Source organism: Poecilia reticulata, linkage group LG5 (genome assembly GCF_000633615.1).
Source record: "Poecilia reticulata strain Guanapo linkage group LG5, Guppy_female_1.0+MT, whole genome shotgun sequence".
NCBI classification, from domain to species: domain Eukaryota; kingdom Metazoa; phylum Chordata; class Actinopteri; order Cyprinodontiformes; family Poeciliidae; genus Poecilia; species Poecilia reticulata.
Window position 1 is genome coordinate 24592918 of NC_024335.1, and position 26217 is coordinate 24619134.

At 38.5% G+C, this 26217-nt stretch overlaps 1 protein-coding gene across 3 annotated transcripts in view; it reads right to left on the reverse strand.

The window, feature by feature from the left end:
* Window positions 1-987: 987 nt before the first annotated feature.
* erbb3a (erb-b2 receptor tyrosine kinase 3a) overlaps window positions 988-26217 on the reverse strand; it is a 26580-nt gene continuing 1350 nt past the window's right edge. The window contains exons 1-29 of one of the 3 annotated variants that reach the window (XM_017304570.1): window positions 16825-16844; window positions 14550-14707; window positions 14098-14284; window positions 13649-13774; window positions 12935-13000; window positions 12594-12712; window positions 11967-12108; window positions 11698-11811; window positions 10784-10901; window positions 10019-10092; window positions 9839-9929; window positions 9668-9688; window positions 8823-9040; window positions 8134-8263; window positions 7909-8002; window positions 7611-7765; window positions 7473-7529; window positions 7234-7375; window positions 7036-7146; window positions 6859-6957; window positions 6525-6710; window positions 6272-6427; window positions 5418-5496; window positions 4572-4718; window positions 4381-4478; window positions 4104-4292; window positions 3939-4001; window positions 3603-3852; window positions 988-2616 (exon numbers count right to left, since the gene is read on the reverse strand). In XM_017304570.1, coding sequence (XP_017160059.1) covers window positions 1856-2616; window positions 3603-3852; window positions 3939-4001; window positions 4104-4292; window positions 4381-4478; window positions 4572-4718; window positions 5418-5496; window positions 6272-6427; window positions 6525-6710; window positions 6859-6957; window positions 7036-7146; window positions 7234-7375; window positions 7473-7529; window positions 7611-7765; window positions 7909-8002; window positions 8134-8263; window positions 8823-9040; window positions 9668-9688; window positions 9839-9929; window positions 10019-10092; window positions 10784-10901; window positions 11698-11811; window positions 11967-12108; window positions 12594-12712; window positions 12935-13000; window positions 13649-13774; window positions 14098-14284; window positions 14550-14678 — 4122 coding nt within the window. In that variant the 5' untranslated portion in view covers window positions 14679-14707; window positions 16825-16844 and the 3' untranslated portion in view covers window positions 988-1855. Of the gene's footprint in view, window positions 2617-3602; window positions 3853-3938; window positions 4002-4103; window positions 4293-4380; window positions 4479-4571; window positions 4719-5417; window positions 5497-6271; window positions 6428-6524; window positions 6711-6858; window positions 6958-7035; window positions 7147-7233; window positions 7376-7472; window positions 7530-7610; window positions 7766-7908; window positions 8003-8133; window positions 8264-8822; window positions 9041-9667; window positions 9689-9838; window positions 9930-10018; window positions 10093-10783; window positions 10902-11697; window positions 11812-11966; window positions 12109-12593; window positions 12713-12934; window positions 13001-13648; window positions 13775-14097; window positions 14285-14549; window positions 14708-14855; window positions 15001-16824; window positions 16845-26217 lie in introns of those variants that run through there. The other 2 variants (XM_008409903.2, XM_008409904.2) reach the window with 2 other exon arrangements.

Here is a 26217-nt window from a genome sequence, read left to right on the forward strand (position 1 = left end):
TTGATTTTGACATAGTTATTGGTAAGTGTAACAAGAAGCCTCCACTGATGTTATTTTGGGTTTTGGTTTCTTTTGTACTATTTGGCTCCCATCTCCATGGCCGCACATCCAGTGTGTCACAGAAGTGTAGGGAAATTATACAAAGTATTTAAGACAAAATTCTGGAAAGTATGTCAGGTATTTGTAATCATCTGTCATGAGTTAATGCTTATACAGCCACCTGTTGTATAAAGTAGTACTAGGTAGGTACATTTAAATCAATTTTAATATTGTGGAAAAGTTCAATGCTTTTAATCAGTCATTTCAGAAAGTGAAACTCATATATTATATTGCTTCAATACACATTAAAGGAAATATTTCAACCCTTTACTTCTTGTAATTTGAATGATTACAGCTTACAGATGCAGAGGATAAAAACACAAAACCGAGTAGACTTCAAGCAGTGTGGATTCTGTCTTTCAACTCTACCTCCAGACCCTGGGAACTTGATTTCAAAATAAAATGCAAACTTTACTTTAATCTGAAGAGAGTAGCTTAGGCCACTGAGCAACAGGGAGATCATTTCTCTCCTTAGCCCAGGAACAGTGCTTATGCCATCCAGGAGTAGCTTGACATAAGGATTGTGTAGACCCTAAAATGATCATTACATAACATTTACACATTAAAAATGTTTTCTTTTTTAAAATGATGTGTAATATTCTAAACACTGAATTTCATGCTTTTGTTATCAGTGAGTCAGTTTTTGTGATGATCAGAATGACAAGAAACAAAAGGCTTGAAATATTTTACTCTATGTGTAAAGAGTATATATATAGAATAGTGTATATATTCTATTCTATATATAGAATAGAATATATATATTCTATTCTATAGAATAGAATATATATATTCTATTCCCTCTCTCTCTCTCTCTCTCTCTCTCTATATATATATATTTTTTTTTTTACTACTTTCTATTATAAGGGCTAAACAGAACCAGACCTCAAATAGTTTGTAATTATTTTTATTGCTTACAAAATGCATGTCATTTGTAATCACTCACAGAGGTCTAAAAACATACATTGACGTGCATTGTTCTCAAAAACATTTAACTTACTGAAAATGTAAACAGTAATTGTAGCTTGTAATCTGTTTAGTGTTAGTGCTTTAAACACGCAGTGCTTTTAACTCCTGAAATGCCCAAAATCAAAGGCCAAAAACATAATGACAAAAAATACACAGAAGCCCATTTTTGACAACGATGGAGAAATAAAGACAGATCTACTAGTGTTATTATTACTGTTGGTGAGAAACGTTCCCATGTTTCATTACAAAACTGTAAATGTCTTGTTGCACAGCTGACATAAACGCACAAACCCTGCTATCATTTAGGTAGGGAAGCATGATGAAGGTCTAATAAAGAGCATGTGGATATTAGGATTTTACAAATGAATAAACCAGTTAGCATTATAAAGGCTTACTTCCATATGTGTAATCATTTTCAGTTATTATAAGGCCAGCCTTTATTCTGATAAAGTTCTTCAATATCCTGAGGTTTTTCCATCATCAGACGGACTTCCAGTAGTTTTCCCCCCTCAAAATGATATGGGCATCTATGCTAAATGTATACATAAAATTCTTATTAAAACAAAACAAAAAACATGAAAGCACAAACATTTGTAATATAAGTTCATTGAAAAACAAAACAAAGTCTTCACACCTTATTAAATGTTCTGTAAGGTTTTAATTCCAGTCTTTATGTTTTTTTTATGTTTCATTGAGATTGTATCAAAAGGCTACATTATGTGGCTTGTTGATTCTTTTCCTTTTTCAGGTCCTTCATGATTCTCTTCCGAGACTGAGATAAACATGTTCTTCAAGTCGGCACTGCGTTGGACTTCAGGAACATCCTGCTGTGCCAGTATCCTGGATTGTCGAAGGATCTTTCAATGGACGTAGGTTCCCCGATCCCGACTCCGGCTCGCACCCTAACGTGGGGATCGAAGCCCGACGGGTGCATCTCCGTGCAGTCCACCGCTACCTCGCCCTCCCTCCGCATGTTCTGGTAAACGACTGTGTCAATAGCAGGTGAAGCAGCTGCAAAGCAGTCCATGTCCTCGTATTCATCCGCCTCGCTGTTGTCACTGCTGGGCTCCTTATTGTCCGCAGCAGGCTGCTGCTGCGCTGTTTGTCTGTTCGTGTACTGATAGTCGTCACTCTCGACATAGCCGTTCTCTTGTCTCTCTGCAGCGTCTCCTCTCGTCCTCGGTAGAATCGGAGGTGGGGAGAGGGCGTGCTCTGGTGGGATGTCAACTTTCTCGTTACATCTGATGTCCATGTATTCATACTGGACCTCCTTGGAACCCTGCTGGGCCGAATGGGGATTTTTCTGACTCGTCTTCTGCCCTCCCCCGACCTCCAAGCTCAGCGTTGTGTCGCAGTAGGCTGTTGCTTGTGACGATAGGGAATAAGTTCGTCTCTTGTTCGACCTCAGCCAGTGGGGGTTGTGCCTCAGAGAAACAGCTGTTTGCTTGTTCATGTACTCATACTCCTCATCATCTGGACTGTCCAGGAGGCCCAACGAGTAAGACTTTCCCATTCTGCCTGCAGTGGCTCGAGACGAGTACATTAGGGTGTCTGAAACAGTAAAAAGAAAAAATGGAGGTAATTTTAAATATGAGGCATTGTTTAAAATAACGTTTTATCCCAAAAGGATTGGGATGATGTTTGTACGATGTTTGTAGAACAACATGACGTACATTATCATGCAAGTAACAAATGTTTGTTTTTTCAAAATTTTGGAACATTTCTGTTGAAACAAAACCCTTTAAAAAAAATGTTTTTTAAATAATTTTTAAGAAGTCTAAGTATAACTTTTACAATCATAAAAAATGTTTTTAAAACTTCATGGGAATCTTCACAAAGCACACTATTCTCTTAACTTTGCAAAAAATAGGGTTTGGAAATGTTTAACAGATAAAAGTGTCCACAGAAAGGTAAAGCTAAAAAAAATCTGAAAAGTTTCACACAGAAGAAAAAAACTGCCTCTGCACATTTTCAAAAAACATGTCTGAAAATTTTCAGCGTTCCACATTTTTATATTCAGGGAGGTTTTAAGCAAGTGATTTGTTTTAAACCTTAATTTAGAAATATCCCTCTGAACTTATTTCCTATTGAACTTGTGAGATGAGGCGACAGCCGCTTGTCCTCATCCAGCCGAGCGACCGGCGTAATTCATGCTTCTTACATTTCCAGCACACCCGGGCTAGCACAAAATACTGAAATATGTAGTTCAATTAATCTGCACTATGTAACATTAATACATTAATTGCATGCGTAAATGCGTTAACGTTGAGAGTAAGGATTTAAACAGATGTTCGACATTGTGGCTTTTGTCAAATAAGTTCAGTAAGTCTCAAAACCAAGACTGGTCTCCTGTTTTCTTATTCCAGTTCAGTACATACTTTGTCACACATTCCATTTATTTAAACTTTTTTTTTTTAATTTCACTTTGGTCTAGTGTTATTGAATAGTTTTACATCAAACCCTTAACCAGCTTCAGGAGGTTCACTGAAGCCTCTCAACCTCACGTCAAAGCTTTTTTAAGCACTCAGCATCTTCACCTCTTTCTGGGCTTCCTCCAGGAAGGACGTATCCATTCTGATCTTCCTCCTCAGCGTCAGGCGACGGGGTCTCTGGCGGCCCACCGGACATGCTGTCCCTCTGTGACACGTAAGCGCTGTCCTCACGTTGGCGTCTTCTTTTCAGACTTCCTGGCAAAGAAAAGTCCTCGCTCATCTCCATGTCCACCGCAGTGCCGCAGCCCTCTGAGCTCTCAGACACGGTGCGCGCAGAGTTCAGTCGAGAACGGGACTGACACACAAAACAGATAATTTAAGATGAACCATTTAAGTAGTTTGAATATGATGTGGGCTGATAAAAAAAAAAAATGGGTCTACCTGTCCTCCAAAGCCTGGGGTCATGGGCAGGTATCCAGCCACGGTTGATGGGTTGAGCACCACCTTTACCACAAAAATCAATGAATGTTATGTGGATACAGACAAGCAGGCAGTGCATTTTCAGGCTTAAAATCCAGGGAACGTCAACAGAACACCGTCCCCTACTCTGTTAGTGTCGGTCCTGGAGATTCGGCTCAGACTCCTGGACAGGAGGTGAGGTCCTGGAGTCCCGCAGTCGGCGGAGGTATGAACTCCAATGTCCTCCAGATCAAAGTCTAAATCATCCAGCTCATCCAGGTCTGCACTCCGCTGGGTGACTTCATCAGGCGGGGAATCGTGTTGATTGCAGTCTTCCTGCCGAAACCAGAAACATTATAGATGAGCATATGCTGCGTTGGCACCAAGCGCTAAACAACACAGTGCTAATCCAGGTGGGTCTTACTTTGATGACCAGGTAGCGAGGCGGGTCTCTGGCCATTCTGGTGAATTCTCCAGCCAGTTCCTTAAATGTTGGACGGACATTCTCATCGATCATCCAGCCTGGATAAGTAAGAAATAAGGTCATTAACTGTTTTCTGTGGGACTGCAACCAGCCCAAAACCAGCTTCCACCTGTAAAATTAAAATGACTTACACTTGACCATCACCATGTAGACGTCAATGGTGCATATCTGAGGCTGAGACAGACGCTCGCCCTTTTCCAACAGATCAGGAACCTCCTGTGGACGCATTGTGGAGTACGGCTCTGTCCCGTGAGACATCATCTCCCAAACAGTCACACCTAAGATTCAGAGGAGAATGTTGAAGCGGTCTGAGCAAAACAGCCTTTAAGTTTGTAAAAGTGACCTGTTACACTTCCTTGAACAGGATCAGACAGATCTACGGGCGATACAAAACATGCTCATGACAATTTTTACACAAAATAATTCTTAGATCATGAGATTTTACTCTGTTCGGTTCTGCCTATTTTGAGATCCTTTCAGAATGAGATGTTTTGTGGCCTCTTGTCACTTTAAATCCAAATGAGCTGCTGATGGCCAACTACTCGATTTTTACACTTTCACGTGAAGATCGCTGAAAACAGATGTACAATTATACAACAGTACATCTTTGAAAAGCAGAAGTAGAGCCTCCTGCGCAGCCAGCAAAAATTCAGCACGTGGTTTCTAGAAGGCAAGTCAACAACAATGCACTTGTGTTTTCCAGCAGCCATTGTATAGCACATACAGTGGTAAAACCAGCTGACCGAATGTGCTGAGGCTCTGCTTGGGTTGCTAATTAACTGTGGATCAATTAAGAGGTTTTTGAAACGGTAAATTTATTGCTTAAGAACAACTAGTTTTTTAATAGTTTGGCGTTAGTTTTAGTGTTTGGGCTTTGTTTTAGACTTAGTTGAGACCCAAACAGAAGTATAAAAACTTAAAAATGTGAACTTTGCATAATAGGTCCCATTTAAATAAAGCCAGTACTTAGAGCCTACCGTAACTCCACACATCACTCTGATGAGTGTATCTGCGAAACAAGATGCTCTCCAAGGCCATCCACTTGATGATTGGTGTCTGCAAATGTAAACAAAAAAAAATTAGTTTTTTGGAAATCAATTAAAAAAAACAAACAGTGGAGATAGAAAATAATAGATGTTAAAAGGCATAAAATTATTTTCCTAAATGTCTGTTTTCTGTGTCCTACAACAGCTGAAAATGCCATTGAACTTTTTCACATTTCCATTTGTTACAACAAAAAAACTTCAATGTATTTTTTAAAGATTGTAGGTGACATCAACACAAAACAGAACATAATTGGAAATGAGTAGAAAATTGATAATTTAAAAAAAAAATCTTCACAAGAACAAATGAATAAATCTAACAAGTATGGGTTGCAGTTCCAGTCTCCTGGTTTTAACATAAACTCTTCCCTATCCCTGCACAATACTGCCACCACTGAGTCTCAGCATGATTCCTCTGACTAAATTACTTTCTTTTGAATGTTTTATGTTTCCCCCACGTGGCCGGTGGGAAACTATAACTAGAGGATTTGTCATAACTTTGTTTCAACAGCTTTCTTCTTGCAAATCTTCCGTAAAGGCTGAATCTGTGAAGACAAACAAGCGCCCCACCAAACTTTTTCCACCTGACCTGTGGTTTTCTGCAGCTCCCCTAAAGTTACTGCAGGCCTTTCAGCTGCTCTCCAAGTAGGTCTGTGTTATTCTACCACATAAAATCCAAATAAAATACATAGAAGATTAAAGTTGTAAGGTAAAAAAAATGAGGAAAAGTTCAAGGCGTTTTGATACTCTTGATTAGCGCTGTACATAACTCCTCCTATAAAACCCACCTTGCCCTCATTAAAAAAGTTTTTCTTGTCATCGGGATAGAGCAGGTCTGCCACGCCGTAATCTGAAATCTGTGCTGTGAAGTTGTCATTGAGGAGAACGTTTCTGGCAGCCAGGTTTCTGTGGACAATCCTGCTTTCCTCCAGGTAATTCATTCCCTGATGGTGAAGAAGAACAACGTGACTCGTCTTTGAAACATGTGTGTAAAACAAACAAACAAACAAAAAAAAAACAGAGACTGCATTGGTCCTTTACCTTTGCTATCTGGACACACCAGTTGAGCAGCCTCTGTGGGCTCAGCTTGTTCTTGTTGCTCCTGACATGCTCCAGCATGGAGCCCTGGCTGCTGAGTGGGGTGACGAGTTGGAGGCTGTCACCTGGACAGAAACCCAACGTCCTCACAACGTTGATGTGGTTCATGCTTCCAATCGCAGTCATGTGCTGTGGAGATCATTCCCGTTACATATTAAGACTTCAGTCACATTTTTTTTCAAACAGAATCCAATTCTCTTCCATACAAGTTCACACGCTTTTCAAGCATCATTTCAGATGGATGGACAACACAAACATTTCACTGAAGTTGACTTACATCTGTCACTTTGTAGAAATTTTGTCGACCCGTGCGATCATGAATTGTCCTGATGGCAACAGGCAGCTTCACTGTGTCTCCCTCAGGGATCCAAACACCCTACGACGTAAAGAGAGCCCAGCTTCAGACACTGATCAACAGGAATCAGATGTAGAAAACGAATGCTGCAATGTGTACCTTGTGGACGGTTCCAAATGCTCCATTACCCAGAGGTTTGATCTTACGCAGCTCCGAGGGCTTGAAGATCCGAGCGTGGACTTTCTCTTTCTCCTCCAAAGGTTCGAAACTCTGAAGACACACACAAAGCATAACTTTATGTTGCCGTCTTTAAATTCAGACAGGAGTGGGAAACCCGAGACGGATGTGCCGACTTACTTCACCACTCTCCATGTATCTCCTCATGGCTCGCTTACGACGGATGACGATGCTTCGGCGCCACAGAGTGGTCAGCACAAAGATGGAGAATGAAATGAAGAGTGTGGCGAGGACTCCCAATATGATGCCGGTGGTTGCTTGTCTAATCACGAGAGTTTAAAGGATGATATGCAATCAGAACCTCATGATTACCCAAATCAAAACTATAAAAGACGTATCTAAATAAGAGGGTATATTACCCAGTCAGGGCTCGAGGAGCAATTCCCACACAGTCCCCGATTCCAGGGCCAGTACATCTGGAGAAAAAAATGCATGAAGACTCAGTTGAAAGACGGAAAACACACATGCATGGATGCAGTTTTGCAATCGTCGCTCACCCTTGGGTGCAGTTCATGTGGCATGTCTCACAACGGCCTTGTTTGCTGGCATATTTAAAGATGATTCCCTCCCCGCCCATCACACCATCGGGACACGAGGAGACGCAGTGTGGGCCGTCCTGCAGGCTGGAACATGCTACACACTGATCTGCTCCCTGGAGGTAGACAAAAGACACAGAGCGGAGACAATATTTGAGCCACTAGGGGGCAGCAGTGGATCTTTGCCCAAACTTTACTCTTCTTCTACTTTGACCAATTAGAGAACTACAAGGGTAAGAAAACAGTAAAGGGATCATACCGGCCCTGTGCAAGTCTTCATTCCTTCCTGGACTTTACATTCAGGATGACATGGCAAACACTCGCCTGACTGTGTAGCAAACTCCCTCCTAGTTCTTCATTAAGAGCAAAAAATATATATATATAATATTCAGCAGACTGCAAAAAGAGCTGAAATCTGAAAGGCACCCAGCTGAAACTTGCATTATTTATTCTAAACGTGTCTTTTTTGTTTTTGAAGACCTACCCGGTGAGGAACATGCAGTCTGACACACACGTCCCTCCACGGCTGTACTTGTTACAGGAAACACACTGATCCGGCCCCGCGCCCCAGCAGCCGTCAGCGCATAAGGGGTCACACACATGGCCATCCGCATCTGCAGGGGAGAAGAAAGACAAATCATTGTGGTGAAGCAGCCTCAGCGTCGCGGGGATGAGGTGGAATGAAGGAACATCAGGAGGCGTGAACACGGAACTAAAAATACGTTTTGCAACACAGGTCAAGCTGTACGAACTCTTGGCTGAAAGATGACGTGTTACAGAAATGAAGTGACTTTTTTTAATCCATAGATTCTAGTTGATGTACAACTTCAACAGAAGATTTTGTTCCAGTTAGAAGAATATACAGTATGTTTAATTTCAAGTGATTTTTGTTGCTTTTGTTAAACATTATTCATAAATACGTTATTTTTAAGTGATGCATATGTTTTTTAAAAGTAAAAGAAAAAACTAAACCGTTTTAACTGAACAATCTAAAAGGATTTTACAGAACAAAAGATCAGGAATTAAAACAAAATATGCCAACATAGAGCATGGACTGCCTTGAAAAAGAGGCTATTGATCTCAGAAGGACTTTCCTAGTTAAATAAAATAAAAATAACTTTAGCTTTCACCAGCACTAAAAAGGTTTACTAAATCCACTATGACACCACTCACCACATTGCTCCGGTTTCCGGTTTTCTTTGATGTCCTTGATGACGCGGTTATTCTGCTGTTTCTGGGGACTGGAAATGATGCGCATCCAGTTCACAGTGTTGTAGTAGCACAGATTCTTGTTTTTGGTGATATAGACACCGCCGTCATTCAACTTCTGCAGGGAGCGCAACCCGAGGGAGGTGAGAGACGGGATATTCATCACAAGGAAAGAGTAGCCCCTGAAACGGCAGGTGATGATGTGAATGCATATTTTTGCATATTTTTGCGTGAACAAAAATCTGAATTGGACAAAAAGACTTGTTCTGGATTATGTGGGTTCACTACGTTTAGGTTTTGCCATTTCAATCGAAAACATAAATACAGAAGAGTCTCTAAGTTTTGAGTTTCTTCTCTGAACTTTGTCACATCAAAGGCAAAACAAAAACTGATTCTGATTGTTTCCAAATGTCTCCTACATCCCTGTTTTAATTTTTGTTTCTTTAAAAGAAATTTCACATTTCATTTGAAAAGGCAAAACTTAAATTTGGGAAATCTCGAAAGGACGTAGACAGTGGAACAAAACAGAAATTAACTTGATTTAAAAACATAAATGATTAGCAGGATAGATTGGGATTAATCTCCAAATATGAACAATCAAGTGAGATATTTGCATTTTTGTTTTCCTTTGTAAATTTGGATACCACTCTAACAATGTAACAGATTTTGCCCAGGTACCAGAAGAAAAAAAAACAAAAAAACACCCTTTAAACAAAAGTGTCCACCACCATTTTAACCTCACAACACCAGTATGGGATGAACACACACCAACACCAAAAAGAGGATGCACTTTGAGGTGTTTAACATACCTTTTGTTACGGTTGCCTCCACTACAGAGAGCAAAGATATCAAATGACAAAGAAATAAAACAGAAAACCAGTTCAATTTAAGGCTTATTAATAACAGAACACAATCATGTTTATGGGCCAGTGGCTACAGAGAAACAATAAGGCAAAGAAAGAAAAACATCAGCTGCTCACGTGTAAAGTTTTCTTCCTTGTATTGTTTGGAGGTTGGAAAACACCGACAGGTTCGACAGGCTTTTAGGCCACGACTGGATGTTGAGGTAGTCTGAAAATCAAGTTGTATTTCAGAGACTTTAAAAACATGCAAACAATATCACAGCACCTTAAAAATACTCCTGTAGTTTAGAAGCTCACCTGTAATCTCCTGCAATGTGTTAAAGACTTTCAGCTTTTCTGGATCGAGGGGTGGTATTTTTTCGTAAGAATCACTTTGAGCAAAAAAGAAAAAAAGACAAAAAAATATTTATTTAATGCAAAATACCCTAAATGAAGCACTGAGAATAAAGCTTCATGATAAGGTAAATATAAACTGAGAATTTTCAGAGGGGAAGGTTTAGGTAACTGGTGCAGAGGGCAAAACAACCAAATGTATAGTTTTCCCTTTGCTTTTAAAATTGAACATGTTACTTAAAGGATTATGCCTTAACTATCAAAACTTATAGACTGTTGTGTGTGCATCATGTTTCTCTACTTCCTGTGCAGAGCCTGATGCAGACGGGGCTTCAGAAGTAACAAGAGTTGAGCAGAGGAATGAACCCACATCTTAACGCATTTTGTCACATCATATCTCTATGATCATTGTTCAGGCAGGTGGCTGATACTGGCGCTGCTTTTAATTTATATGTATAACAATTTTTAAGATTTCTTATCGAAATCAGACACAATCTTGTACTACTTTAAAGGTAAACACAATTAACAACACAATATCAGTCGTTAAGCTTTCTACCACAACCTTTAACTCATTTTACTTCGACGACTAAAGCAGGAATATATGTGAATCGGAGAAACATTGTTGGGAAACTGATACTGAGAATGAACTCGTTTGTTGTGTCTACAAATTTAGTTCTGAATGTTCAGCTTGTAACACAAAATAATTCATATATTTTAATTTATTCTTACCCTCCTATGCCAAGCACCGTAAAGTCAAGACTGCCCTTGATTACAGTGCAGTTTATAAAACTGTCAATGTTAGCTGCATCAACGGTTTTGCTTTTCTGTTTTTCTGTGCCGTCACAAACTGCAAAAAGAAAAAGGGAGAAAAAAAACCATAAAAAAAATAAAAACACCAAGAAACATAATGCACAATTAAAACTAGTGATAAACAAAAAATTAATTTTACACTTTCAACCACAAGTTTTAAATACTCCATTGGCTTATTGCTAGGTTTCAGATACACAATAGACAATAGATTAGGGATCAGCAGGTTTTGCAATTTGCACTTTCAAAAATAAGTTTACAGATGCTCTTTAAAAAAAGACCTCACTTTTCCTAATAGAAATAACTTAGGCATAGAAGATGTATTATTGCTGTTTTTAAGGAAAGCTCACAGAAGCATCATATCAGTGAAAAGTTCTGATATAATAATATAATTAGAGTTAGCTGGCACATTCTTGTTAGCTAAGACGCTAATGCTAGAACTAGCATTTTAGCCTACAATAAAGCACTGATAGTGTAGTAGAAAGATTTAGTTTTTCTTTCTGAGTATTTTGTTATAAAATAAGATAATGTTACCAAATTAGGAAATGTTAGTATTTTAGCTAAGCACAGCATACAAGTTTGAAAACATAAACTAGCATCATGTTAGCTATTGCTAGCTTATTATTGAATGCTAGGAAACTGTAGTGTCATAGATTATGATATCCAACATGCTAATGTTGGTATGTCACCTAACATTAACATTTAAACTTCTTAATCATTTTAACCCCCATTAGCACTGTAGATGTTACTGTGTGCATTAAATCGTAATTTAGTGTAACAGATATTTCTTGTTATTAAAAGCAACATGCCAATATTGCTACTTATAAAGTGGCTACCTTTGGGGCAGAGACCTCTACAGGGCTCGCATCGCTTCGCTCCATTTTTCTCCACCTCCATTTTATCTGCTGGGCAGTTCCTTACACATGAGCTGCCATCCACCACAAAGTTGGCTGTTCAAAAACAGAAAACAACATTAATAGATACTTTGCACTGTGTCAGGGACTTACATTAAACTGAGCTAACACTTATAGCAGCTTAATACCCAGAGCTTTATGACTATCATAACTGCGTTTAAATAGGTTTATATTTATGTGTGGGGACTCACGGGGGCACTGGGCCACACAGATAGAGCCATACTGGTATTTGGCATTGGGATTGCGCTCCATTTTGAATGACTGCTTGTTGTAGATCAGAGTCTGAGGACACTGGAGCACACATGATCCTGAGTTGTTGAAGTTCTTGCAAGCCTGTAAGATGCAACATAAAATAACAATTAGGTGCAAAGGTTGTGCATTTATTTGTATACATGTTTTTAATCTTTTGCTACTTAAGTGGTTAATTGCCATTTATGACTGCTTTTATCATTTATTTAGAAACTTCTCTTTTCTTAAAAAAATGATATTGAAGATCATTAAGCAGTTCCTAAGAAGTGCTTGTAACTGTCAAAGATCAGAGCAGGTGGAGATGATCAGCAGCAAAGCATAGTGTCATTTGCATAAATTGCACCATTAAAAGACTTCGGTGAAAAATAAGACATTCAACTTCTGCTTGGGCTTTTTATATTTACATTTGTGCAGAAATACTTATATTTTCTCACTAAAAGCCTCTTTACATCAGTTGGAGTAAACAGTGCAATACTTTGACCTAAAACTTTATCAAAAAGTTGAGTTGTTTATTTTATATATAAGCTGGTTTCTGTCTAAAATCTGTATACTGTAAGTTTTAGACTCACAAAGCAGTCTGTATCCAGGGGCCCGTTGCAGCCACCAGCACATTCAATGTGGCAACACTCGCTCGGGTTTCTTCCGAAGCATCGGCTGTTACACTGAGGCGCACACACGGTCTTTGTCACTGAAACAGAGAAGGAGGTTTGTTGTGCTTCCAGTGAAGTGAGAGTAAAATGTGACACACAAAAGTCAATGAAATGTGAATTAGTGCTGAAGTTTGAATTGGCATACGGTGAAAGAGTCAACTCATCAAGCTACAAAGAGTCGTCTTTTTGGCTTTTTTATAACGAGAGTTGAGTGGCAAAATTAACGGATAAGAGACAAAGATTTATTTTCTGTCACTCACAGGTCTGGCAAGAGTTGCTTCCTGGTCCCCAACAAGGTCCGTTCCCACATGCTTCATTGCAAGGCCCTGGAAAATATTTCTACTGTTAGTAGGTGTAGTTTTACAAATGAAAGCAAGTGAAAACAAATCATAGCGAAACCAGGTTTAAACACTTACATCATACCTGCAAACTGATTTACTCATCAATCGTGTTTTTTGTTTGTACATAGGCATCTTTAAAAATTATATATGAAAATATTCATTTATTTTGGTTATTTAGTTCAATAAGTTGAAGCCACAAACAGCATAGAGTCATTAGAGGAATGTGTTTTAAACTTACATGTTTTTTTTTTACATATTTGTTGAAAGTGTCACTATATCATGACAGTAAGAGACAAGAGTCAATCAAGACAAATCGAGCTCCTCTGTCTTCTCCCGATGATAATGATGACAGATAAACGGCTTTCCTGTAATCCTCTGCCATTACCACATTTACCAGCGCGTTCATGAGGTTGATTGACAGCGCTAAGACACTTTTCCTGGCTCTGACTGGTTTTGTTTGTTGCTTTTGACTGGAAGTGTTGCATTTCTTCATAAAATAATGGCAGCACAGGGAGGATGTGGAGGAGCTCGATCTTTTTCACAGATTGTCTCATAACATACTCTCACGACACGATGACAGTTTTATCGAAACGTATTTTTTCTAAATGTTTTTGCACATTGATTCAGACTCACTCTCAGGACCGTTCTTTTGGATCATAATCTCAGCTGATGCATCCTTCACTATGTCGAGCCAGTTCACCTGCGGAGCGTAACTCAGGTACTTGTTGTCGTATATCTGGACGCCTCCTTCTAGTATCTCTGTGGGCGGCACAAATGCAAATGTGTGGAAAAGAATGAGAATTATCAGAGCAAGCCCGGACAGGCCCATGACTCAACCCATCAGACGTTGGCACTCGCTTTTTACTACAGCACATATAAATGCAGTGCAGTGGTACAGAGCTCGTTGCTTTGACAGTTGGGCGGTTGTACACGACACATTCCAGCTACCTCACCGACATTCTGGAGGGTGCGGCTTCACTGAGAGTGTGTGAGAGCTCCAACGGTAACTGAGGGCCATATCCAGCTCTTATCTGCGCCGACTCAGCCTCCCACACTTTAAACATACATGGCATGCAGCATACCTGTGAGGTTAGTCAAGCCGAGCTCCTGAAGGCCGTGTTGGCCGTCCTTCTGGTAGTTGAGCATCACGGCCAAGGCGTAGCGGTCCTCATAAAGATTGTTGCCCCTGATCACACGCAGGTTATCGAGAGGGAGACGGCTGAACTCGTTCATAGCGAACACAACGTGGCCTGTCACTTCCTTTATAGACTGCAAGGTTCAGTAGTAGAAAACACATGTTAGACAACAACGCATCACTTAAATGCGTTTCAGTCACATATAATGATCTCATAGTGACATCATCTCCACTGATTTGGTTCCCGACATCTCGGGGAACCTCAGGGTAGGAATGTTTCTGGCACCGGTTGATTCTACATCCATGTCTGGACTGGTTAGTGACATTCTTCTAGTGACACATCTGTGAAAGGATTACTAATAATCTGCTCTACGCAGAGGCCGATGTTCCCAGGCTCACCTGCAAGAAGCTGAAGTCCCGGGTGTGCTGCATCAAGATGATTTCAAGGTTTCCCATCACGATGTTGCAGCCGGTGTATCGCTCCTTCATCAGTTTGTAATGGTTCTCTGGGTCTCCTGTTGTGCTCATGCCATTTTGGGTGCCAGAGCAAACAGCCACTGGAGAAATAAAAAAAAGAAACTCGTATCATTTCAAATATTTCTCTTATTTTCTATTGCACATTTAAAAGAAGTGCTCCATGGCTCTTTTGCAGACATACAAAAGACACATGCTTCTGTGTGCTATGTTGTGGGATAGCAGGCAAACCTGTCAAACCTCGACAGAGCTCATCAAACTTCAACCACTCAATGATTGCATCAGCAAAATGGAGATTCAGAATAAAAATGAAAAGAAGCCATATACAAAGAATCTCAGCAAGGAAACCAGAGAGCGACATGACGCTGGCTGCGCCATAGACATGGCCTCCGCCACCATGCGGAAGTAGAGCAAACCCCAACAACCAGTGTTATAATGGCAGAGGTTGTAAAACTCAATGAGTTACCCAATACACTTTTGGAGTAATTTTTGACTCATCAGGGCAACAGTGAGGCAAAGGCAGCGGGCAAGAAAATTCTCTAATGAGTCCTACCTCAGGTTTGTGAGGTTATTCGTGGGAAACAATGGAGAAATCAACTATAAAGCCCAAGAGGAAAAATTATGTGGGACACAAAGTCTGGTTGGATCTGAGTGAACGCTGTGTTGGACACATTTTGCACGTACAAAACGAAGTGAGTAATGACTTAAATAATACTGGCTTGTGAAAACCTGCCTTCAGGAAAATGCTTAAAAAATAAACAGTAGCGTAAGAGCTCTTAGGTACATCAGTCTATGTTGTTTCATGAGACCAAAGAGCTACCATTGGAATTTACAGACATAAAATCAAGTCTGGAAATGATTAATTTCCAGATCAATGGAAATTAATCATTTCCATTGATCTGGAAATGATTAAAGTTTAGCATTGTTATTTTAATCAGACTGAGGTGTGTTTATTTGAGTTTAGCCTTGACCCCTTAGCACGGAACCGTGAGCCGTTAGTCTTGAGCCGTTAGCAATTAGCACGGAGCCTTGAGCCGTTAGCTTCCAGACATTCTTTTGGTTAAAACTGCATATATGAGAAAGGGGTACCCAAGTATGTCTTATTTATTCACTTGTGTTTAATCGTTTGCCTATTTAATCGCACAGGGCTTGATTTGACTATCAAAAAGTGTCGTTGTGACAAAACATTAAATGTTTACTAACTATTAGCTTCCTGCTGATTAGTTGCCGTTGATCAGTTTCATTCAACTCGACTTGAGGTGGGCTGCAGGCCGTTACCCATTTCTTGCGTTATTCTAGGCTCCATTTGGCTTTTGGAAATATAATCAATTGTATTCCACCCTCTAAACGTTTTGGGCTGTCGGGATTGCATATGTCCACTGACATCTTGAACCATGATCTCCTGTTACTTTCTCTGACCGCAGCTTGTTTGTTATGATAAACACTGTCAATATAGACCTTTTTCACGCTTCCGCGTTTTAAAGATGTCGGAGATCAGTTCTATTGAAGAATTGAAGGGTGGCGTACTCTTAAATATACACTGCTCAAAAAAATAAAATACACAGAAAAATAATACACAGAGACGTAGCTCTTGCTGCTAGGCCATAGACGAGCCGGAGATTTATTACACTCCACGGAATTACGGTTTCGTCAGTTCAATACTGAAAATCGTCCATAGTCTTGACAAAAAAAATCTGCATTCCTACTAAATCTTTAACTCCTTCATACACTAGGGTTACTGGTACTTTCATTCGAACAAGGGCGCAAAGGCCTACCCATTTTAAGGGCAATGTGTTCATTAAAACGTCATCACCACACATCCAGTAACTGTCTGCTACCAGATATGTTTGATCACCAAGAAAAAATAGTGTGGGGATAGTCCTAGTTAAATTTACACAACGTTGTTCTTTATAGTCCGGATTTTGATACCAGACAGGGGTTTTTTACATATATTGGTGTTATCTTAGCATGTTTGAACCAAAATAAAACCCAAGTAACATTACATTGAGGTAAATTGAAGGGTGGCGTACTCTTAAATATACACTGCTCAAAAAAATAAAATACACAGAAAAATAATACACAGTAGGTAGTTACCTATATACCTACTTGTGTAGGTAACACAAGTATTACCTACTTGTGTTCCTCCATTATTTTCAAATCCGCCATTTGCGAAACATTCATATTCAGCATCATAATCTACCTCATAATTTACCGGAGGACCAGACTGTGTAGTGGTAATATTAAGTTCCTCCCATAGCCATGACTGTCTTGAGTTTCTTCAGATAAGGAGCGTATGTTTTCGAACAAATTGCCACCGCTGATTGATCAGTTGGTGACAAACTCCCTGGAATGATTGGGAGGGGATTGCTATACGTCCTCATGGGGGCGGAGCCAGCATCAACAGCTAAGGCAGTGGTGTCAAACTCATTTTTATTTTGGGCCAATCAAAAATCTGAATGTTCTTAAAGGGCCGGTTGCACCAGAATCTATTGATAAAACCAATAAAACTGTTAAAATATCAATAAATAGCTGTTCCTCTGGGATTTGTGATTATTTTAGTGTTTATTCTTGCAATCAAAATGACAGATTTTGTGGTGAATATTAAGAAATATTTGTAATCGTTATTCTTTTACAATATTACACTAATGTATGATGTCAAATGTGACTCTATCACTCGTCGTATCAGTTACGGATTCAACGTTTTTGACCAATTTTGAGAAAATTAGCAGTAAAATCAGAAAAAAATGTGGAAATTTGTTGATTTTGTGTGATTTTTGCAGATTTGTGAAAAACTGGAAGGAGTTGGAGTCCAGAGGGCCACATAAAAAGCTGCGGCGGGCCAGATTTGGCCCCCGGGCCTTGAGTTTGACACCTGTGAGCTAAGGCATGGACAACCCCCAGGCTACTTCATCAGCAATATGGACATAATTTCCTCTCTTGTTAATGGTGACAGTTTCTGTACATTTGAAGACTTTTTTTTATTTTTGAAATAAGTTTGGAAAACATTTATAATTTTCCCCATACTTCCCAATTATCCACTGGTTTGCGTTTCTCAGATAACATCCTAAAAATAAACTGAATTTTATCGGATAAAATGTGAAAACATTAAAAGGGCGTGGATACTTTTACAAGTCATTGTATTTATCTCTTCATATTAAGAATTACCAGAGTGTTTTCATATGTAAAATGTGTTCAGATGCATTTGAATATAGAGTAAATGCAACTTCATTGTCCCACAAGGGGGAAATTCATATCTTTAGTTGTTTAGAAGAGAAACGGGACAACAAATAACTCAATGATAGACACTCTTATGGATGTCTTAATGAGGGATTCATGAGCAAACAGTGTGCTTTTTCACAAAGACCGTTTTATGCCATTTTACTACAGGAGGCTGTGTTCGTGTTGGTGAAAATGAATGAATGTACTGTAAGAGTGTGAAACAAGTTGAGAATTGTGTTCAGGACGCGTCCTTCTGCTCAACAAACACCCAGAGCCTTGTTTATGGTCTGTGGGAGTTCACCCAGTCAGCATCACCATGAGGCTGCTTTGCTATTCAAATACCAGGGAAACACGGGAGACGATGCAGAGAGCAAAACAAGGACGGCAAACTCAACATGACCAAGTGTCGCATAGAAACACGCAAACACAAAAACACTGCCAGCCACATTTAATGACACAAAAAATGACCTTAAAAAAACGTTTTATGAAAACAGCTTCATAACTTCTTATTTCCAGAAATATTTGTTTTTAATAAAATCACCAGTGGTGCAGTGACAATATAGAAGAGTTCTCTTTCTACAGTCTTTCTACATTGATCAGTCTTGACTCCATTATAATCTCCTTTGTTCTGAGCACTGAGATGGAAAAACATTATTTTGTACCAGATGACCAAAGAGCAGTTAAAACTCATATGGTTTAACAAAATATTCCAACAAGATATTGACATAATATGTCATTTATTTTGAAGGGTACTAGCTAGTTTTGCAACTTGCACTGCAACATGTTCAGCGGGTTTTGGTGACAGTTTTGGGGAGCCACGTTAATAAGTTATAAATATGTAAAACACACAAGTTGAATTTTTAAAAAGTGTATTTTTGTGATTTCTAATCTGAGAAAGACTGGCAAAAATTATGCATTTTATTGCTAAAACATAAAAACTACGTACAGCTAAAAAACACAGAGATAATTCTGAAAATGTGTTTTTAACAAACTGAGCCTTTAACATGCATAAATTTCTTATTCTATTGAATAAAATAACTCTCTGAGCTGCAAAGTTGTTTATTGTGTTTATCTCAACAAATTCCCCACATTTTGAAGACCATTTATAAAACACAGGAAACCAGACTCTCAAAAACCTGTGTGAGTCAAAATAGCAGGCAGCCAACAACAGGATCAACAAGGACATAAAAGACTAATGATTATTAACTCTAGAGCACAGCCAGGTCAAAGCCCAGTGGACGTGTTCTTCTTTTATTAATTAATGAAAAACATTGCGGGGGTTTCGTTTCACAGGAATAACCGCCCAAGTTATTATTTGAAGCATTAAATTCTGGCTAAGTCTCCTGGAAATGAAACTATGTTAATGCGAAGTCCCCTGAAGGAATGGAAAAACCACTCCGAGTGTGTTCCAAGTGCGGCAAAAGCTTATCAGTGATTATAAAGTCATTCTGAGGGTTGTTTAAGAGTTTCTGAGAACACTGGGTTCACCGGGTCTGACTTGGTAACAAGAACATAAAAGAGTTCGCCCACTAAGGTAAATAAAACAAAAAAAAAATCTCTTTGCTTGATGGTTTTCTTATTCAGAGGATTTTTCAGTTTCGATCTGTCACCTTTCTGATATAACAGGTTTGTTTGTTTATTCTGTTCAAAGATTGTTTTTCAGAAGTGGCATTATAAGCTCTCACGAATGAGACATTATGTTACGCTTGCCCAACCTTTTCAGATGGAACATAGTCATCGACATCCAGTTAACTTAATAATCTCAATCTAAACACGGATAAAGGTTTACTGGGGATGAACATCACAAACTGAGTTTTTTTATTTTTGGAGTTTTGTATTTTGGCGAACTGAAAACCAGGATAATCAAACCCAAACTTTTCAGAGACAATATTTGAATCATTTTCTACTTAAAGTCAACCAGTCCGGGAATCTGTAAGTGAGGGACTGTTAAAAAGGTAACATATAGTAACATATAATAATTTTCTTGTTTGTTATAAATCCAGATTGGTCCGTCTGGTGGGATGGAGACAGCCCAAGAGCGGCCAAGCTAAAGTCCATTTCTCCCATCTTACAGCTTCTCCAGTCTCCAGAATTTCACAGTAGTTTCAGAATCCTGTGCTATTTTTTTTTCTCTGTCTCTTCGCTATCACATAATTTCTCTTAACTGGAAAAGCTTGACATGTGCAGTTTCTAGTTGGTGTTTGACAGGTAAGATGATTGGTTGCACGCCATCAATTAGTTTGAGTTCCCATGCAAAAATCCAGCAGCTTCTGTGTAAATAATGGGCGAAAGCAAAGGTAAACAACGGTGTAATTGCTCATGAAATAGCCTTTGCATAAACCACAATGACGTTTTTGGAACTTGAGATCTTTTTAAGACACTAGAAGTCTAATGTGGTCTTGGTTCCTTTTAGAGGATCACTAGCTTCATCCTCCAGGACGAGTTGTTTTCAGACTAAGCGAAGACTCCAGGAGTTATCTGCTGCCTCTAAGATATTGACTTATAAAAATCTTTAACAGGCCTCACTTCAAAAATCTTTCTTTTGTATAAATCCAGTTTAGTTAGGCCCAGAAGATTAATTGACCGGCTATACCTCTACAGACTTCTGCCACCTTGGAAAAAAAAACCCATCTAAAAATAACTTTATAGCAATTCATACAAACTCTCTTTTTGTACTTTAAGGTATTTTTCCATTTTTCTTCAGTTATTTACACAGAAGGATATCTTTTTTTTTACACCGGAAATAGATGTTGGATGTGGTGCACCACCAATGAGCGTCCGTCTGAAACATGTTGAAATGTTAAACTCAGAGTAACTCCTATTAGAAACGCATAAAACTCAATGAGACTGTAGTTGTTTTAAGACAATAGAGCCCACTTTGGACTTCTAGGTAACTTTACCCACCAACCAACTAATCTAGATTTACACTAAACCATTGCAGGTAATTTATAAAGAGCTCATAAGCTTTTACCAGAATCTCAATGCAAAAGTCTCGAACTATTGCTTTAACTCTTCTCGAGTTTCCTCCAGTTTCCACAGTGTGAGATTTATTCCTGCAATGAAATATTATACAACTGCTGTCTAACAGGAAGTGTTGTGTTGGATGTTGTTTTTTGGACCTTGACCAACACCAAGCTAGAACAACAACTTATGATTTCTCAGAGTTTGTATTTCACTTTAGATAAGGTGAGATGGAAAACTAAAGGAATTATGAGGAAATTCATATGCCAAAGCTTCAAGCTAGCACTCTGTGACACATTTCCTGTGTGACTGATCTGCATCGGTGATTCACGACTAATGCAGGTTTAAGGTGGGATGACAGGCAACATCAGCAGCCTCTTTCAAGGAAGAGCAAAAAAACGGCGCTGCACAGGAGACGTTATTTGCAGTCCCTCCAACAAAAATTGTTTTGTTAGCTTCTTGCACTTGCTACATACCTGCAAAGTGCATGTGCGTGCATGCATGTGCAAACACAAGGAAGAGTCCTGTTTTATAAACTTGTCACACTTCCATGTTACTGGATTCTGCTTGTTGTTTTGCCAAGAAAGAAAAACATGTGCAACTTTTAGTTGTTTCTTTTCATTTTGTTTAATTTTAATGCATCTGTGTTGATTTGTGTATCACAATGTATTTATTTTTTCAGATTTTCAGGTTGCTACTCCCCGTTTATTTATTTTTTCCTAACATGGTTTCTGTCATTTTTAGTCATTCTCAATTAGTGTCACAATTCATGCCTGAGCCATGCTCACATAATCAGACTAACCCGATTCTTGAACCAGTAAACACCCTTCTCTGTATTTATACTCCTGGTTTGCATTCAGTTTTTGTCAGATCTTCCCTTTACCTGCTCAGTGGTTCAAAGCTTTTTTTCATCTGCGGTGTTATGTAATGTTCACATTACTGGCAGGGTTTTTTGTTGTTGTTTTGTCTTTTTTCCCCCCCATTGAAATCATATTTTACTATTACTGTGACTGCCTCCTGTCTGCTCTTGGATCTTACTGATGCTCAAAACATAACAAAAAGTTGTTTGTGAACCTTCCTCATGTTTTAAACTCTTAAGCGAGCTGTACATATTTCTATGGCGAGCTGCTACGTTATTTAATGTTTTTTGTAAATGCTTTTTTGTGAAGGGAGTGCCACGCGTCAAGTTTTCAAAGAAAACCCTCCTGCAGCCTATATTTGAAATTATATGACTTTACGAGCCACTCGACCGTAATGCTGTTTATCTGTGAGCAGCTTGATGTTATCAGTTGATGACTGAGCTGTTGACTATATGGCGCTTGAGCTGCCTGAAGCACCTGTGAGTGCATTATGTTCCAGAATTTTCCACCTGGTGTAGTATGCAGAGTATGCATGTGGAACAGGGCGACAAAGCAGAGTAAAATTACACAGAACAGAATGTGACAGATATGGTATGTTCACATTTACATAACATGCAGACCGCAGATTTTTTTTTTTTTCCTGTCAAAGGAGGAACTTCCTGAGTCAGCTGATGGATGATGAAGGGGAAAAAAAAGGATGAGGTGAAAGGCAATGAGTCAATACAGAAGCAGGGATTAACACAATGGCTCTACTCTGAGTGAAAAGCAAGAGTAGATGTGTGTCTGCAAACAATCTGTGTATTTTTCCCACTCTTCAAAAAGGCTGCGATGTGGTGGAGCCTCACTAACTATCAAAAGCCAAATGAACTCTCTGTTGTATGGCATCACTCCCATCCCCTGCGCTAACTTGTAACCTGACACAATAATGAAAGCATAGCGTGGATCGGGTTTGGCTGTTTTTGTTGTTTTTTTTTCATTCATCTGTTACCAAGGCTTCAGCTCTGCAAAACAACAGAGGGGAGGGAAGAAGAATAGAGGGAGGAGGAGATAAACAAGTTCAATAGAAGCAGAGGAGACGCTGACTGTTGTAAACAGAAACTTGGCACAGCGCAGCAAGAGATTACTGCATACCTTGAGTGCACGCTCATGCATCTGCAAACACTAGGAAACATACCTGAACACACAAGCTGGTTAACTTCTATATTAACTCGCCTGTTTACAGGCACACGTTGTGCATAAATGGAATTAAAGATCCTCGTAATGTTGCCAATGTGAGCGACTTTAATGAGCTTGCAAGTGAGTTACTTCACATCAATCACTGCCATCAAGCTCAATCCCATGTTTGCTTTTCGATGCATGCGTCTGAAAATCACTTTGACAATAACTAATGAAGTTCTATTTTAAATCTTTGTTCAGGATGTTTAATTAACCTTTAACGTTTGCCAATAAAGACAGAAGTCATGCACTGTTCCTCATTGCACAATGACAACATTAATAAAGGAAACTAAAGTGACAAGCCTGCGACATGTTTGAGTTGGATTGAATAACATGTCATCCTGATTTTATGCTTAAAAGGATGAGGAAAGCAATTAATTAAAGCCATTGCTTAATAAGAGAAATGTGCAGAAATGCAACACTCTGCATTTATTTCCAACTCTGTGTGTAAAATCCTTTGAAATGCAGGATTTGTTTTATTGTTGGCACTAAAAAGTTACAACTTTTCTTCAAGTGAGTGTTGGAGATTCTGTGTGTGCTGGTGAGATTTACAAAGAACACCATACAGCCTTTGTTTCAGTGGCTTTTAACCTTTAAGCGATCAATTAAATTATTTGGCATTAATTATTAATATTTTTTATTTCCTTGACTGCAGATATTTGAAACTAGTCGGTTTTTTGTATCCTTTTCTTGACACATCTGCTTTGTGCACATGTCATCTTCTCTTATTCTTTCCATTTTGGACATTTAATGAGATAAAAAATACTTAAAAATACTTAAATAATGCCTAAAAATACTTAAAAATAATAAAAGTATTTTTCAGAAATGTTTTCAAAGTGATTCTAGTTTATTAAAAGTAACTGTATGTATTTATTTTTCTTTTTGCATATTTTTGCTTTGGGAGACAATAAAAGTGCCAGGATTTTCAGTGTAAGATTGTTTGATTGTAAAATAAATACAGGTAAACTTTTAAGATTTTAGTTACACATGTTTGACATGAGGAGTGATAAATGTGAAGCACTAAGTCATTTAAATGTTAAGATTCTGGCTGATATTTTCCAGACATGTTGATCTCACTTGAAAAGCACGTTTTCTAGTCTGTCCCATTTCAAAAGCTGCCTAAAAGAAATGAGCCTCCATGTCATGTCACATTTAAACCGACTTCCAAACAAGACGTCATGGGTTACTGTGTCTTGGTTTATCTGTTTAACTTACACATGACTGAAAGATTAAGGTAATTCAGAAAGGTGCATTTTATGGGAATAGTTAGGTATTTCAGTTTTGCGTAACTAACAACGTATTAAAAAAACAACAACCCAAAAGCTATTTCTTGATAAGAGATTTTTCCCTGAAAGACTGAATTTACTTAAATAAAGGTTGAATTTTTCAAAACTGTTACTGCAGAACATTTTAAGTTGCTTAATCTGTAAAGATTTAGGTAAGGAGCTAATTTCTTGTGGCCATTCTCAAAATTAAGGAGATAAACACAGATTAGCTTCACTTGATTATTGTGTTTTCTTTTCTCTCCCATTTTTAAGAGTAGCTAAAGTGATTATAGTCTTCTGTGTCAGAGCATGGAAGAACGATGTAACAAGTTATTAATAAAAAGTTCAGTTTTAAAAGTATAAATAAAACAAACACTTCAGTTACATTTAAGTTGGACACTATTACAGTCATCATTATTGTTGAACTAGTGAAACCGAAATAATGGATATATGGATAATTATTTCTTTTTGTGGGATTTTTCTTCTCCCCCCCCATTCTACTCAAATTTAAACTTGTATTTAACTTCATAAAACTTCTTTCTAAAACCAATATAGTATCATGCTACTGCAAAAAACGTACATCTTTATGCACCAAATGTGGCGGGTTGATGTAAAACAAAAATGAATATTGAAGATTTGTGTTAAGATTTGTGGTAAAAAACAAAGGCTAAAAAAAAAAAAAATCAATAAATCCTAAAACATTTTGGAGTTAACGTTTGAAATTTAAATAACATTGCCAAACCTGTTAAATTAAAAAGAGAAAATTAAATAACCAGCTAAAAAAAAACAACAGAAAAATGATCTGAACATTTTGTGCTTTAGCCTTCAGGCCTTCACTAGCGAGGCGAGCTAACGCTGTCCTTCTTCACCATAAACATTTTTTGTTCGTTACATAAACTTTGGGCAATTCTGGTTCGATTATTTAGTAAAGTTTCGTTCCTACTGGATTAAAAAGCTTCCCGGATCAAATATTAGAAACTAATACCTTTTCTTTCATCTGTTGCTTTCATGAAATCTTTTGAGAGTTTGACGTTTACCAGAGGCTCTGTCACCTGAGCAATCCATGACCTCATGTTCACATTGTTGTCTTCACAATCAGAGACACTTTAGTCACTAACAGCCAAGTGGCAACAAGAACACAAGGTCAAAGTTCACACACACGGATTCAAATCTCAACATGCTTTCGCCAATACACTCAAGAAGCAACATATTTACTCAAGCACTGCACTCCTCTAAAGTGTGCGCTGGGATTGTTTGAATCTTTTCCTCTCAGGTAAAGAAAGCTCTGTCAGGCTGGAGCAAAGGGAAGCATTTACTCAGAGCCGGCCCAAGGTATAAGTGAACTAAGCCGCTGCTTGGGGCTCTCAAACTATCGGTGTTCTTCCCATTGAACCATAGGATGACATTTTGTTAGATTTGCTAGTGAAAACAAGAGTAGTTTTCAGTTTGATTTGAATGTTTCAGATTAGATGAATTAACCAATTTTAAAGTGTTTAAAAATAATATTTAAGGGTATTAGCAAGTTTTTTTTTGTATAAAGTGGTATTTTTGTGATACATGTCAGCAAGCAATAATCAATCATTCATGATTGGTTTTTTTAAACTCAGCCAGTTAGACTCCGCCCCTCTCCCAGATTTCACCAAACCGGTATATAAACACTGTTAGCAGTGATGTTTTTAGCCCCCAAAGCTAATTCTGCCTAAGGCCCTGTAAAAGCTTGGACCGGCCCTGTCTCTAATCTACTATCTATGTCTGACTTAATCTGAGAATAAATCCAGTTTCTCTGTGAAGGCCTCAGAGATTAAGTAGAAGACTTTAATGAACAGCAGACATGTGAGGGAGAAAGTTTTGGAAAAGTTGAAAGAGAAGTTATAAAATAAAATCCCAAACTTTGGATATCTTACACGGTTTAATCTATTAGCCAAGTAACCACTGGTAACTCTGGAGAAGCTGCAGAGATGCTCTGCTCAGGTGGAGAGATAGATAGATAGATAGATAGATAGATAGATAGATAGATAGATAGATAGATAGATAGATAGATAGATAGATAGATAGATAGATAGATAGATAGAT